The sequence below is a fragment of the Chaetodon auriga genome, chromosome 13 (assembly GCF_051107435.1).
Source record: "Chaetodon auriga isolate fChaAug3 chromosome 13, fChaAug3.hap1, whole genome shotgun sequence".
Taxonomy (NCBI): domain Eukaryota; kingdom Metazoa; phylum Chordata; class Actinopteri; order Chaetodontiformes; family Chaetodontidae; genus Chaetodon; species Chaetodon auriga.
This window is the reverse complement of record NC_135086.1, coordinates 10,809,640-10,825,256: the sequence shown is the minus strand read 5'-3', so window position 1 is coordinate 10,825,256 and position 15,617 is coordinate 10,809,640. Positions and strand designations below refer to the sequence as shown.

At 43.0% G+C, this 15,617-nt stretch overlaps 1 protein-coding gene across 1 annotated transcript in view; it reads left to right on the top strand.

The window, feature by feature from the left end:
* Nucleotides 1-15,185, top strand: part of abca12 (ATP-binding cassette, sub-family A (ABC1), member 12) — a 67,560-nt gene extending 52,375 nt beyond the window's left edge. The window contains exons 58-71 of the mRNA XM_076746878.1: nucleotides 1,404-1,458; nucleotides 3,188-3,365; nucleotides 3,663-3,778; nucleotides 6,461-6,623; nucleotides 6,909-7,162; nucleotides 7,734-7,938; nucleotides 8,255-8,364; nucleotides 9,501-9,651; nucleotides 11,919-12,053; nucleotides 12,666-12,769; nucleotides 12,987-13,079; nucleotides 13,288-13,393; nucleotides 13,728-13,865; nucleotides 14,344-15,185. Of these exons, the coding sequence (XP_076602993.1) occupies nucleotides 1,404-1,458; nucleotides 3,188-3,365; nucleotides 3,663-3,778; nucleotides 6,461-6,623; nucleotides 6,909-7,162; nucleotides 7,734-7,938; nucleotides 8,255-8,364; nucleotides 9,501-9,651; nucleotides 11,919-12,053; nucleotides 12,666-12,769; nucleotides 12,987-13,079; nucleotides 13,288-13,393; nucleotides 13,728-13,865; nucleotides 14,344-14,448 (1,913 nt within the window). The 3' untranslated portion in view covers nucleotides 14,449-15,185. The remainder of the gene's footprint in view (nucleotides 1-1,403; nucleotides 1,459-3,187; nucleotides 3,366-3,662; nucleotides 3,779-6,460; nucleotides 6,624-6,908; nucleotides 7,163-7,733; nucleotides 7,939-8,254; nucleotides 8,365-9,500; nucleotides 9,652-11,918; nucleotides 12,054-12,665; nucleotides 12,770-12,986; nucleotides 13,080-13,287; nucleotides 13,394-13,727; nucleotides 13,866-14,343) is intronic.
* Nucleotides 15,186-15,617: the final 432 nt, after the last annotated feature.

The following is a 15,617-nucleotide window of genomic DNA, read 5'->3' as shown; positions in this document are numbered from 1 at the left end:
AGCTATGCTAAAGAGAACGAGGCTGGCCCACGTTTTCAGGACTATTTCAGCTCTGAGCATCACCCTGACCATCTGCCTGCCAGCAGGAGTACTCAAACACACACACTCACTCACTCAAACACACACACACGCACACACACGTGCAGAAAACATACAGTGCATAAACAGAAGCACACACATTTCCTCCCCATTGGATGATAAACGTGCTCGAGGGCAGTGTAATCATTTAAATGTTACCTGCTAGCTCACAGCGGTGGTGTGGGGGAGTGAGGAGGGTGGAGATCCTTGGAGATTACTTTTCAAGGTGATGGTTTATCCGTCAAATGTGAAGCCCTAAACCTGACATTGTGATCTACAATACCAACTCTGGGCTGGGACCCTTTACAGGTCTGCAGCAGTCTCTCTCAGAGGATTTCTGACCATAACCGCCCACCGCCACAGATGTGCCATCACTCCACTGTTCACACTAGAGCGTCTGATCACTCCCACATGCAACAATGTTTTGTGTTTAACGCCTGTTTGCCCCGCTGAGAGAACATACAGTTACTCAACTGGTAAATGATCCACCAATAGAAGGTGTGAACTGAAAAAACCTGATTTAATATCTTTAAAAATAAAGGGGGAAACAACCTCAGCTTGAGGCAACAAGCACCAAAATGTTAGTAGATCCTGAACAGTTTTTCTAATGATAATCGACTACCATTTTAATAATCTATTAACCGTCATGTAATGTTTAGATTAGGTCATTTTTTAAAGTAGAAGTGGCAGAAATCCGCTGGTTCCAGCTTCTTAAATGTGGTGTTTTTCTATGATAGCATATTTAATATCTTTGGGTTTGGGACTGTTGGTCAGACAAAATGAGCAATTTAGACTTTGGGCTCTGATAAATTGTGAAGGGGGTTTGTTTTGTCTGATCTATAATGAATATCATAGTGAGTTGAAGATGTAGTTGTTTCCCATCGGAAAAGACGAGATCTGGGAACATCTGACTTCCGAGCAATAATGATGGGTATTAATGATTAATTAATGATGATCAGATTTGGATTTGTCACTGGAGCCCATCAGTTCCACCGAAGTGCCCTTGAGCAAAGCACTGAGCCTCCAACCTGCTCTGGGGTTGCTGTGCTTTGGGTGAACTCTCCTATCTGAGGAAATGTAAGCAGCGACATGTCGGGGAGCAGTTTGCGTCTGCGAGCATCTAGAAGACCCCGAAAAAATGATAAAGAAAATTCAATTTCATTTGTGCGCACCAGCAAATGAAATCATCTTGCACTATATTTTTCAATTAACTGTGGCCCAGGCTAAGAGAATGTCATTCCTCATTTAGTTCCCATGCTGAAAAGTAGCTTACATGCTGTTGTTTTTCTGTTGCTAACACAATCCTCTCCTTCTTCCTGTTACAGCCATTTCAGTTTCCAGTCACCCCTATTTTGGCCGGGAGGATGATGAAGATGTGATGTAAGGGCGGCACTTTAAATTCTTCCTCCTGCTGAACCTGTCAGTATTCAGCAACATCAGTTGCTGCATTTGCTGAAAGAAAATTCTAATTAGCGTCCTAATTAGTGCGAATATCCCCAAATTAGTCAAGTCACGATGAATATTATTGGCTGTTGTTTGGCTGAGCCCACGATAAATTATGGAAGCATCCCACTTTTCAATTCAGGACATCAAAGTCAGGGTGGACTCGGGGCAGGGAGGTACATGACAGCAGTATTTACCCATATTTGATTTTCTAAATGGATTTCCCTGAGCTTGCACTATTGATCAGAGTCCCAATATAATGAGTGTTTACCCTGAAGGTGGCACAGAGGTGGATTGATTCTAGCCCACTTCCCAAAATGAGTTTATTTAAAATACTCCACATTCTGCTTTAGAGAGCCAGACTGCAGATTGAGTGCTCGTGTGTGTGCCTGCATGCATACATGCAAACATGTGAGTGCCTCTGAGGATCAAGTCAAAAACGTCATTCCAAGAGTGCGCTGAGCCGAAGCTGTGGCTTCATGAAGGTCCATCCTCTCCGGAGCCTAATTAGCATGAACCGTTTGGCTGACCATTTCCCAGTGTTTAGCTCCCTTTCAGTTCCTCCACGTACTCCATGGTTCTTTGTGTGGGTAGCATTTACATAGCTGTTAGCCTGCTAAGGTACTGTAGTGGCTCGAGTGCACAATTACCCCTCCTTCCGGGGTATTCTGCTCCCTCAGTTAAAGATACAACAGGCTTATTATTCCACATGTCTTGATTCTCACAGTGTGGCAGTTTTGGCCATGGGAACATTTCTAAGGCTATCTTGGCCAGACTGATAACAAGCCTGCTCAGTGGCTGCTGCTGCTGCTGGCTATCCTCTGTAGTTAGTGCTGCCCTAAAACGCCCACCACATGTCACTCTCTGCTATTCTCTCCCCTTCCCACTCGGTCACTCTGCCAGCTCCGTCGTCCCCTTTTTTTCCAGCCTCATGCAGCTTATTCTCTTTGGTTTGTGGTGTTGTGCTCTGCTAGTGGAGAGAGATAAAAGTATTACTGTGGCGTGCGAGCCAGGAAAGACAGCATGGGAGATGAACAGGTAGCAGCTTCAAGAAAGTTTGAATGAGCGCGCTGGGTCGAAGAGTAACCGAGGGATCAAAGCATCAGCTGGTAGTCTGGGATCTTGTCTGGACAATCGGCTCTGCTGCCTCACAGCAGCACCACTGGCTTACCGACTCTTCAGCAACAGTAGTGTGAAGCTGTTCTCTACATGAAGCCATCTGCTTCTTTTGTAGTTACTATCTTGTCAGAGGCGAGGCACAAGCATCTCTTTTAACAAAGCTGTTTGTTATTAATGTAATTCCAATTATTGTGAGCGACTTCAAGAGTTCACAAGAGTCAGGTCCCTGCAGGGAATGAAATGATGGAGAGGGGGCTTTGAAATGAGCCATTGTTTTCTGAAAAAATTGCATCAGGTTGCCTCATTCAAAGTGACTCAGCGCAGCCGTGTACAGTATATTGATTTGTTTGTGCATTTTCTCATCCTTTGATCTATGTAGCAACCGAACTATACATAAAAAAGGTCAAACTAAAGGAATATAGTTGTTCACAATTGTTTAGCATCCAGGAATATAAGGTAATAATAGAGTCGATGCGGTTGAATAAGTCACTAATAACGGACATGATTGATAATAAGTGAGGTGAATGATCCTATTTCTTCCTCGCAGTGTCCAGGGAATGCTCCAGATCCTCGTGGTTATGTGTGTGCTCACGGGTTATTCCATCACGACGGCCAGCTTCGCTATCTACGAAGTCAGTGAACACCACAGCGGCTCCAAGAGGCTCCAGCACATCGCTGGCATCGGCGAGCCCCTCTACTGGGCTGTGAACTTCTTTTATGACATGGTAACATCTAATCACCTCACAGGAGACCCAAAAAAAACTGGTGAAATGTAGTTGAACCCTTGTGCGTCACAGACATGCTTAATATGTGTGATATATCTCTGCCCACTCATCAGTTTTAGAGCAGCATATGCAAAACATTGGCCTCTCCTTATGTCTTTTTATATGCAGACTAACCTCATAACTTATTCATTGATGGATAACACAAAATATTTTTACATTATTATTAATATAATGATTCATTATTAATAGAAAACCAAGCTTTTCAACTTCATGATATGCCGTCCTCTTTTTCCACAGGTCATGTATCTGATCCCTGTGACCCTGACTGTCTGTGTGATCGCAGCCTTCCAGATTCCATCATTCACAGACCGGCAAAATCTGGGTGCCATGACCCTGCTTCTGGTGCTCTTTGGGTGAGTAATCTGGCCTCACAACATCTGTGTATGTTCTGCAGTCGAGTAACGTGCTCGTGGGCTTTTTCAGGGGTTGATTTAGAAAGCCTACCTAAACATGACCCGCGGTTTATGGCATAGTTGATGCTTTGGCTTCTTTTGTTCATGACATCGTGACCAAAAGTGATTTGACAAAGGTTGAATCATGACGCTGAAAAATCAAAAAATATTCAGTACTGTTCTGTATGTCAAAACCAGCTGTTTGCGGCTTTGGAAAACTGTTTTATTGCAGCTTCAGTTTCATTTCTGTGTTCAGTCAGTTGTGATACTCACATCTCAAAACACTGCAACATTGCTAAAAATGGATCCAAATGTCTTTGTCTCCCACTCTCCCTTTCCCCATCCTGAATTACACATGAGTAAGAAACCCAAATAAGAGCTAAATTAAATTACACACCCTCCAAAAAAAGAAAACCCTGAGGAAAAGCGTAAGTCATAAGTACCATAAACTACCAAAAGAATAAAGAGCATATCTTAATGATGGTATGTATATTTGTTTATAATCACACAAGGGATCAACAGCAAAGGAAGGGAAACTTTAAGGACTAAAGAGCTCTTTTCAGCCAGTTAATGACTCCTATAATATACATGGACAGACAATAGTATAATGTATGTATGCCTAAGTGAGAGCATTATGTGCAGTATTATAGATGTATGCAGGGGCTAATGATTTGCAGAGGGACACAGAATGCCCTGATACAGTATATTCAATCTGCCCTCCAGTACTGACCAAATAAAAATTCAATCAGAAAAATGGGTCCAGTGGGGCAACACACACAACGGTGAGACGAGAAACAACTGACAGTTTTACCTGATTAGTCACCACTTTATTTGGTGGTAAAACGGAAAGTGGTTGCATCCATGATGTCAGAATTAATCCCAACTGCGCATCTCTAGGTCGACTTTGAACCAGTGCGTTGGCCCGTAGACTCTGATGGATGTTTACAACAAGCAGTTTGTGTTGTGATGGCCAGAAAACCCAAGCTGTAATAAACAGTGGCTTTCCTTTAAAGAAGCAAGCACAAGGGGCAAACCCCGAGTAAGCAACAATGAACCTCAGCGGAGTGATGGAATGATGGAAATGAAGGGAAAACAAATAGAGACAGCTCGCGATCCGAGGCGCGCCACTACATCTGTCAAATAGGTGGAGGGCATGCACAGCTGCCAGTGAATCCACCAGTGAGCCGGTGATGTCACTGCTGACTGCAACAGCCGGATGACTGCGAGGTGTCCAAAAATATCTTGTGTACTCAGATCCAAGCGAATGCATCAAAGCTCATTTGATGAAGCTGCTACAGCAGAGCAGTGATCCTCACCTACACCTGAAACATGCAAGGAGTTTTCTCATGGCCAAACAGACATGATCCTTTCTATAGATTTGCAATTTGAGTAATTCAAGTTTCTTTTTTTTCTAAAGGATGTCCTCACATCCCCTCTGTTTTCAGCCTCTGCTCATGTTACTTTGCCTGCCACCAGGTTGGATTTACAGCGCTGAGCATAAGGCTGAGGCTGCTGTTCTTCAAACGCAAACACAGCTCAATTTTTCAGAATTCCTTGCAAAGACAGATGGTGGGAGAATTTAATGGTGGTGGTGGTGGTGGTGGTGGTCGGGAGTCTGGAAGCAACAGGGCTTACAGCAATAGCAATATGAGTAGCTGGCTATTGTCTCAAGATACCAAGGTTTTAAAATCAACCTGACAAAGAGATTTAGACTTTTGGAAAGGTGTCAGTCTGATGACGTGCCATGTTCCTCACATCTGGATTACTGACTTTATTTACATCATCCCCCAGCTGCAGCGGAAGCTCAGCCTCCTATGTTTCCTGTTGCTGTCGCGGGCCTTGTCCTGAGCCCCAGATCTTAGGAGGCCAAGTCAGCACTCTGCTTCTCATTTATCAGACAGATGTCTCCCTCCCAAGCAATGAATAATCACAGCACTCCATCTGTCAGGCTGCACCCACCTGGTCTGGTCCGCAGCCTTCTTGCTTCTGTTCCTTGTCATGGCTTGGCACCCGCAGTCTGCCTACCCAGCACCTTTTTTTTTGGACATGGCACGAAGATGCTTTGTCTCTGTCTGGCTCTGTTAGTGTCTGTCTCTTTCTTTTCCCAACCCGACTTTTTTTTCTTCTTCATCTCTTTTCTCCCTCTTTTTCCCTCCTTCTCCTCCGCTCTGTCTCGCTGACCCAGACACCCCAATCAAATGAACAAGCCGATTATGTGAGAGAAAAGAGAGAACCAAAAAAAGAAAATAAAAGGATGTTCTGCCACCAGGGGAATAATGGGAGAAGTAATTTATCTTCTTCTCTTTTGGCGTCATGACTGAATGTTTACCCTCCTCGTGGTGTGGTATTTTTCTTCCTTCTCTTTTCAGTATTCTTTGGTGCCTATTTTCATCACAGCTTCTCTGCTTAGTCTGTTAAAGGTCTGAACCATTTCGGTGAAGAAAAAAAAAAAGCAAGGTCGTGTCATTTTGGAAGATGAGGAGGACTGTATAAATTTTCCACATCCACTTTGTGTGTTTGTCTTTGTGGGTTTTCTGTATTTGGAACCAACCCAGCCAGATCACAGCAAGGCTATTTTAAGGTATATGTATTGTTTTTACTTGATGCTGCATTTAAAGTATCCTGTAATTGTCAATCCCTCAGGTTTGCTACGTTCCCCTGGATGTATCTGCTATCAGGCCTTTTCAAGGATGCGGAGATGGGCTTCATCATCTACGTGTGCATCAACCTCTTCATCAGTGTCAACACCATCTTGTCCACCTCCATTCTCTACTTCCTGAGTCAAATTTCAGTGGGCAGCCCTGAGGTCAGCATAAACTGTCCGAGTCCAGATGCAGTAGAAGTAGTTCAATGAACGCTTAAATGTAAGACAGCTCATTAATTGCAGAGTGAAACCTAGTCAGTCCCTGCTGCTGCAGTGATATTGAGTTGCAGAGGAGTGAGAAGGGCAAACATACCTCACATATCCAGTGACAGGGAAGTGAAGATTACAATTCAGGATGAGCTCTCAGGTTTTATATCCTCACTGCTTTCCCTCCCTGTAGCCACCCCCAGTTCTCAATCTCTTCTGTTCTGTCCTTCCATCCTGTAGGTCATCCAGGAAATCCTCAACAAGCTGAGCTACGCCTTCCTAATCTTCCCCCAGTTCAACTTTGGGAACGGGATGATGCAGCTGGCGAGGAAGAACATAGAGGTCCAGCTCCTCAGCGGCTACGGCATTGACGCCTATCAGAACCCGTTCTGCCTGGACGTCCTGGGCTGGATGTTCATCTCCTCCTTCATCCAAGGCGTGGTCTTCTTCACCCTGCGCCTCTTGCTCAACAAGTACCTCATGCGCACAGTCAGGTTAGGAAAACAGAAGCCAGAGAAGATGGCGTGGTGAATGAATGATTATGAACTCCTGTGGTACATATCCAGCCTTATGACGCAACTGAGAATATTCTGTATTTACAGAATATAGAATAGAGATCAGCTTCAACTGGTTTTCTCCTGCACATTATTCCCCCACAATCCAAAAGTTGTGTTTTCTACTCAAAGACGAGACTGTTCACTGCGTTTTATAGTCCTCTTGCAGCCCAGAATATGAAAGCGAAGATGAAAAAAGTTTTGAGAATATGCAAATGAATGGCCGGATATGCATCAGGGTCCCTTAAGTAATTAAAGAAAACAATAAAACGTTAAATCACACTTTTTTTTGCAATTCAAAATGCACAAGGATAAATGTCCAAATTCTTTTATTTTAAAAATGAAAGCCAAAAATATTCAGTCCCAAAGATACCAGAAGCCTGAACCACTTCAGATAATAAAAAGAAAAATGTCACTCACAGAATTAATGGGGCGTCTTCTGTGTCTCTGCCAGTAACTTAACTTCAACACCTAGTAGTTATTCTAAAAAAAAGTACTTCCCTCTTTGCAGGCATCTCATTTTGGGCAGAAAGACGGTGCCTCAGGTGTCTGATGAGGATGAGGATGAGGATGTGGTGGCTGAGCACCTACGGGTGTCCAGTGGAGCAGCCAGCACAGACATCCTGCAGGTCAGCCAGCTCACTAAGGTCTATCAACACCTCAACAAGAAGGTCCATGCTGTCAAGAGGCTCTCTGTGGGCATCCCTGCTGGAGAGGTAAGCCTTTACCTATAGTCGTGATATGAATTACTAATACAAATTAAATAAATCCAAGTCAGGACGATGACGGAAGAGGTATAATTAATGGCTGTTATCCACCGGCATGACTGTAATTATTCTAATAATCGGAAAGTCACTAGTAGAGTTGTATCTAGGGACCGGTCACTTTTTTGCAAAGGAGTAGTAAAGATTTAAGTATCTGAATATTGGCCATTACCTCTCCATAATCTTTCAAAAAGTCCATCATGGTTTTAAAGGACAGTAAAGTGGTCAAATGCTTCAGGATTACTAAGCAATAAGTGTTCGCTTACAGTGCTTTGGTCTGCTGGGAGTGAACGGAGCAGGAAAAACCACCACCTTCAAGATGCTGACTGGAGACGTCAGCCCCACTGATGGCACAGCACAGATCAGGGACAGGGATGGGTAAGCACATACAGTATAAACTTCATTTTTTATTTTTTTCCCCCTCTTGCTTTTCCTTCTGTTTATATTTGTACCACTGCACGCACATTCCTGAATACATCAGGTTAGGATTTGTATTCTTAAAATATATTCCTGCAAACTGAACATGATTGATGAGATTCGCTATAGAGGACATGACAGAGGCAAACCCACAAGAAAAAGTTTGGATTTTTATGCCTCCACGCCCACGAAAGCTGTGACCGGAGGCTTTATGTTTTCAGAAATCCGTCCGGTCAGCCCATATCTCATGAATGCCTTGAGGGAATATCTTAAGATATGGCACAGCTGTTTAGATGTTGGTGGTCAAAGCTCACAGTGAACACACAATGCTGATTATTACAAAATTTTACTCAAATATCTCCAATGATAAAATGAAGAAGTGATCACTCACTCTCTTAACTTCACTGTGTCATCATAACGTTCTGCAAAAACACTTTTCTGGCCATTATTCAACACCGTAACTCAGGAACAGAAGTGGAGATTGTGACCATAGGTCACTTTCGGTCAGACACTGAATTGGTGACTCTGATCTTGGGTGTCCACCTTGAAACAGTGATGCTTGTGTAGATCATCTGTGATGCTGGGCTGAAGCATCTATGTTTGACAATTTGTAGCTTCTTTGCAGCAACATCCATATTATCATTAAAGTCTTCACTGTATATAGTACATGAGTCTGGACTGACATGGTTGTAAACTACAGTCTGACTTTGGCAGAGGCAACTGCAAGGTGGTAATTCTATTTTTTTTACAGGTGCCCAAGCTGCACTGTCTAATGAGTCTGAGCTAGATTAAATTTGCACAACACAAATATGCGCAAATGAATGTTATTGCCTCGTGTCAGCCAAAATTTGAACGTAAATGGTTTGGGATTCACTAAGTAGCAGCTGTATCTCAGATTCTCCTGTACTGTAGAGGTATAAACCACCACTGTACTCCCTATGACAGCTCTGTTGTTAAGCTGTTTGGTGGGTATTCCCTGCACAGCACACTACAGACAGCAGGGCCAATAGAACACCCTACATGTCCATCTGCCCTACACTATGTGGTGGATGCCATTTAAGAGAATGTTTCATGTATTTGTCTTTTTTCTCTCCCAGGCGGCTGGTCGATATCATGGAGTGTCGTAACGAGGGAATTAACATCGGCTACTGTCCCCAGGTGGATGCTCTGGACAATCTGCTCACTGGGGAAGAGCACTTGTACTTCTATGGTCGCATTCGAGGCATCGCAAAGACGGAGCTAGACGGGGTAAGAAAGCCCTGCAGGCTCCATGCTGCTTTTCAAACCCCCAGGTAGTGACAACAGCGTCCACAAAATGACGCGGTATCTGATATGAATTCAAAGGTGCACTCGCACTGCAGGACTATTAAGTGTTGGTACTTCCATGCATACTGAATCAGAGCGTGTTAAGTGTTGAGTGATGTGTGCTGAAAGCTGCACTATCTGGGGCAAAATGGAAAAGCTTTTGTGTTGTGAGCTCGTGCAATCCAAACTTCAGAATTAAGCCGATGCTGTACGCTCCACTGCTGACAAATTTACATTGAAACGATACTTTGATGATGAGAGGATCTCATTTGACATGTCGCTTTAGCCCCATTCTTCCCATTTATCTTTCTGAGAACTAATCAATCTTGCGTCTGTGGTGATTACTGAGTGTGCCTGTCCTTTGCTGTTGCTGCTGCCGACATGAAAGAAATCTGCAGAGCAACCAATCAACAAGATGATGCGTTTTGTGTTTTTCCATCTTTTTTTTTTTCCTCATAAAGAAACAGGGAAGAAATAGCTCTGAGGTGTGCGAAAATGTGCAGAAAACATCTCGACAAATCTAAATTGTACACAGAAAAACATCTATCATTGTTTGTCTCTGTCTCTCTCTACACCATTTTGCAATTTCGGGTGCAGAAGCACAAAACATTGATTGTCTCTGACAGTCTCAGTCATGTTACAAACAGAAGTACACGCACATAGACACACACGTGTACTTACACAGACAGCGAAGCACAGAAATGGATCAGTCTGGCTCTAATCGCCATCGCTGCTGTTGTTACAGCTCCTCTTCTCTGGTCAGGATAGTGACAGCAATGTTTATAATGGCCACAGCATCTGTGTCGGGCTAATTCACAAAGTTGAGGTTATATATATAGTCCCTCTTATGTTGTCTCCCACTGACAGTCCCTTAGCTGTGGATAATGAGACAAGCCTTAATGGGGTCATTTCACATTGACATGGTTTTGTCAGACTTAATGAGCTGTTACATCAAAGGTGATAGATAGGGGCTTTTATGAGAGAACGTAAAAAAACAACACATTTTGATTTAAAACAGTCAGGTGTATGCAGTGCTGCCGGCGTTAATCGTTCAAATTTAGCTGCTGATAGCGTGTTTGTTCAAAGTGTGTGTTGTAATAAACTGGATTAGTGAACACAGAACATATGGAAAGAAATCAACACCGAAGGCAAATCCTCTTCCAGAGAAAAAGCTGTCTATTGCATCGGCTTGCTTCATTGATCTGGTTTCCAAACTTGCCAGCCGATGGAGGGAAAGGCTAAAGCATACCGGTGAGATACCACCTCGAGATATTTGAAAGTGAACTGGTGTTTACTGCACACCATTTCACGTGATTAACAGGCAAGCGCAGATGTTTTTAGCGAATGAAATGGTTATTATCCATTAAAGGGTTTTTCAGTCCTGCTTTCAATGTAGTTTAACACGCAGGACAAACTGAGCTGCGCCGAGCCGATTATGCTGCCTCAGTTCCTGTTCTCCAAAGCTGCAGCCTCAGGACAGTGTGGAGTTTAGCTCGAATAAAGTCAGCGAGTAAAGTCATCACTGTTGTACAAACAAAATTAAATATGCATGGGAGAGGGACAGGTAGATGCATCAGTTAGTTGTAGTACAGCTGTACTGGACAGAATAGAAGGAGGCAATAACAGAAATGAATATCAGGTAGCAAATAAGATGCAGGGATCCCCTTTGCCCTCGGAAAAGCTTTCTGTAAACCCACCTTTTCCGACTCTGATCAGATCCAGAATTGTGTGTAGTTGGATATTGGACTTTTTCTCCAGAGAGAGGGCCTCCATGGATGATGATAGATTGCAGGAATGGAAAATCAACTTCCTGTAAAGGTCTGGTGTTGTTTTGATCTGCTGGAGCCACAGATGGGACTTGAATTTATCCTTATGTGCAGGAAACTAGAGAACAGCGTACTGCTCCATGAAACTGTCTCATATTCCTGTATGGTCATGGAGCCATGCATAGGGATCATTAAACATATTGATTCCCAGTATAGGACTGTAACATCTGAGCATCTAACAGGATGTTTAAAGATGGTTGTCCATGCAGTAATTGATGATTGATTTGATGCCTTGCAAACATAGTACTAATTGCCATTTAAGTTGAGTATCTGTGCAGCCACCTTCTGTTTGAGATTAGTGCATTTAGAGCTGTGATCCTTCTCATATGGTGTTTGTTATGTTGTTCATTCAATGTATAATCCCCCTGAATGTTTCCTTTAAAGGTGGTGAAGTACCTACTGAAGAGGCTGGAGCTGGACTACCATAGAAACATCATTACTGATGGTTACAGTTGCGGCACCCGCAGGAAGCTCTCCACTGCGCTGGCTCTCATCGGGCATCCGCAAATCCTGCTGCTGGTGAGGACACAACCTGCTCGCACTGCTGCCCATTTAATTGCTTAACTGGCCACCAGACAGCAAATATTAAACTAGCCATACACTGTGTTCCTCCTGAAAGGGTCTTTGAAGCAGATATCGATCCCCTAGACTTGACAGATCTCATATAGTTGATTAGTCTGCTTTCTCTGGCTTACCCAAGGGTGGTCTTCCCTGTAACTTTCAACTTTGTTTCTACCTTATGTCTCAATCAAATCCCCCTTTCTCTCCTTCTGTCTGTCCTCTCTCCATCTGTTTTCTTTCGTCTCTGTGCCTTCTTAATTTCCCCCCTCCTTTCCATGAATTTTCCCTCTGCCTCTTGTCTTTCTTGTTGTTCCTGTCTTCATTTCTTCCCTTTCCTTCCCCTTTTTTACTTTGTTTCTAACACTGGGCCTGCCATTTTCCTTCCTGTTTTGCAATTATGCATTCCTGTTTACTCTCTCTTCTTTGCCTTGGCTTTACCTTCTGCATGTACTGCACTCTGTGTGCAACACACTGCCTTCCACAATTAACTCCTTCTTTTCCGTCTGATCTCTCTGTCTTGATTTCAACCCTCCTCTCTTTCTTCCACACATCCTGCTATCCTCTTCACAGGATGAGCCGAGCTCTGGCATGGACCCCCGCACCAAGCGGCACCTGTGGAAAATCATTGCTGAAGAAGTGAAAGGAAAATGTGCTGTGGTCCTCACCTCTCACAGGTTAGAAGAGCATCACATACACACGCCTGCGACAGTGCGTCTCGGGATACCACAGAGAAACATTTGACATATATATATTGCTAAATTCCAGTATTTTGAATACACAAATTATTTAGGATCAGGTCTACAATTACAGGTAAAAGCATGGCTAATTACAGTGAGGTCAAAAAGTCTTAGTGTGACCTTTTATCTTTCTTTCTTTGTCTGCGTATCTCAGCATGGAGGAGTGTGAGGCACTGTGCAGCCGTCTTGCCATCATGGTGAATGGACAGTTCCGTTGCCTGGGCTCCCTGCAGCACATTAAGAACAGGTTAGTGACCTCTGCTCATCCTCAAATCCAGCTATTACTCCCCACCCCCCTGCCTCCACAGCCCCCCCCCCCCCCCCCCAGTGGTCCTTTGTGCTACTGAATGCTCAATTTTACTCGAAAGAACAGTGTACCCTTGCCCCACATCACCTAACCCCACCCCTCAGACATATAATAACATTGCTTTTTGTGTAAAATTTCCTTTCTGCAGGTTTGGCAGCGGGTTCACTGTGAAGATGTACTTGGCCGAGGCCTCCTGTGACACAGAGGCAATCACTGGCTTCATGCAGCGCCGATTCCCCAGCACTTATCTCAAGGTGAGCTTTGCCAGCTATTCAAAGTAGACAAGAGCGCTTGGTAGACAAGAAAGAAAAGATTAAGCAGTGGCATGTTACAGTACACTTGCAGATATAGTTGTATGTATGATTCTTTATTGCTACAGAGTCTTCTATTCTTTGTGTTCATAGTGATGAACAGCTGCAATTGACACAGAGTGTAGCTTTTACCACCCAGCAAATAATGCTTGTATTATTGTAAGACTGAGCAAACTGGAAGTTTTTTTTTTGTACTTGGGAATTATAGTTATTATAATTTTGATAGCGTACACAGAATATTGAACCCTCAACTTGTGCATTCTTTCTCAATACACAGGACCAGCACTCCACTATGGTGGAGTACCACATACCAGTTGCTCCAGGAGGGGTGGCTGACATCTTCGACCAGCTGGAGTCCAACAAGAACGCTCTGCGGATCAAACACTTCTCTGTGAGCCAGACCACACTGGACGAGGTGAGAAAAAGAGACAGCACATAAACAGAGAGAGAGAGGGAGATCTAGTGTGAGGTTTTGTCGGGGTGGGTAGGTGGCAGCCAGGGACATAAAAAAAAAAAGGGACAGGAGATGAGAGAGGAGGAGAGAGGGTGGGAGGGGAAGCAGGGACAGAAGAAAGCTGAGTGGGAGTGAAAGAGTGAGTTGAGAAAGTTTAAAAGAGGCAGAGGGAAACTGACAGAGGGTACGCCTGAGGGAAAATAAATGGAATATGAGTTAGGGAGAGAATCCATGAGCTTTTTATGCAGCCAGTGCTGATATTCTTCAACCACTCTGCCCTTCTGGGACTCTGGGATTGGAAGATACCAAAGGCTGACCAAAGAGAGGGGGGTTGGGGAGGAAAAATGACCTGCAGATTAACTAAAATTATCCGGTTCAGAGAGAAAATAATTGTATTCTATATTGGCATGGCACTTAAATTATTCCTGAATCTTCACAGGTCTTCATCAACTTTGCCATTGGAAAGACCGACATGGAAACCATAACAATTCACAGTGAAGACAAAAGTGACGGTCTGGCCTCCATTAAGGAAGTAGAAATGTAGTTTTGTCTGTGTCCACGGTGAAATGAAGCACAGTATCTGTTTATAGTAAATCTGCTCTTAATTTGTCCTTTAATATGTGAAAAACAAAACAAGAGTTTAAACCATTCATGTTTTAAAATTACTGATTATTTCTGTAAGTGTCTCAACTGATCATATGAAGGGCGTCTTGTGTTTCTACCCTTTCAAAATTAAACTGTTAATGAAAAGCAGAAGAGCACCTGCACATTTGCATACATGCACAGATGGAAAAAAAGTAAATTGAAGTCTTATGTTTATTGACTTTTTTCCTATCTTACAGGTCTGTTTACCTTTGATTCTGCACATCTTATTATTTATGAACACTAAAATCAATCATGTAGGCTTTTAATGTCTCTCTGTGGTTTGGGCACCATTGACTATTAGACTTTCATACTATAGTTACCATAGTCAAAAACACTGTTTTCTATTCAGAATCATTTTCATTTGACTTAAATGTTGGCAAAACATGATTTTACATCACCTTAAAACACATGTACACTAAATATATCATGCAGTTTTAAAGAAGTAATTTATTAAATTGAAGGAGCATGTAACTGTGCTCACTGGTTGAAATTTAAGAAATGCACTTTTATACTTCCTCCAAGGGCATACATAACATTTAAAATGAATGTATTGAATGTTTAATAGACTCTCCCCTGCTTATGGACCAGTTCCAGATGTCTTGAATGTATCAAGCCTATTTTTATTATTCTAATAAAGCTATTTTTCAAATGCAACCAATGATTATTTGTCTATTATATGTTTTCTGTATGTTTGCATCGGATCACATTCAAGATTTATAGCTACGCTGCTATGGTTGACCAAGGCCACCAGCATTCAAGCTGATTTCTTATAATGTTTTGATAGTTTGACGATATGAGCTTTATCATGCCTGATGTTATTTTCTTAAAATTTAGTGTCTTGAGTCTGTAGTGTCACAGCCAAAATAGAGACAATAAAAACAAAAGAAAATAACACATGGAGATGTTCATCAACAAGTATTGCTACTGCACAAACAGCAAGTACCCACATTAACATGACATTCGTACATGTTCATTATCACGAACTGTGTATTTCCTCATTTCACGCGAGCGAATTCAAATTCACATGTTTGGGGGTGGGCCGAAACCGACGTCATCGCCGTGGTTAGG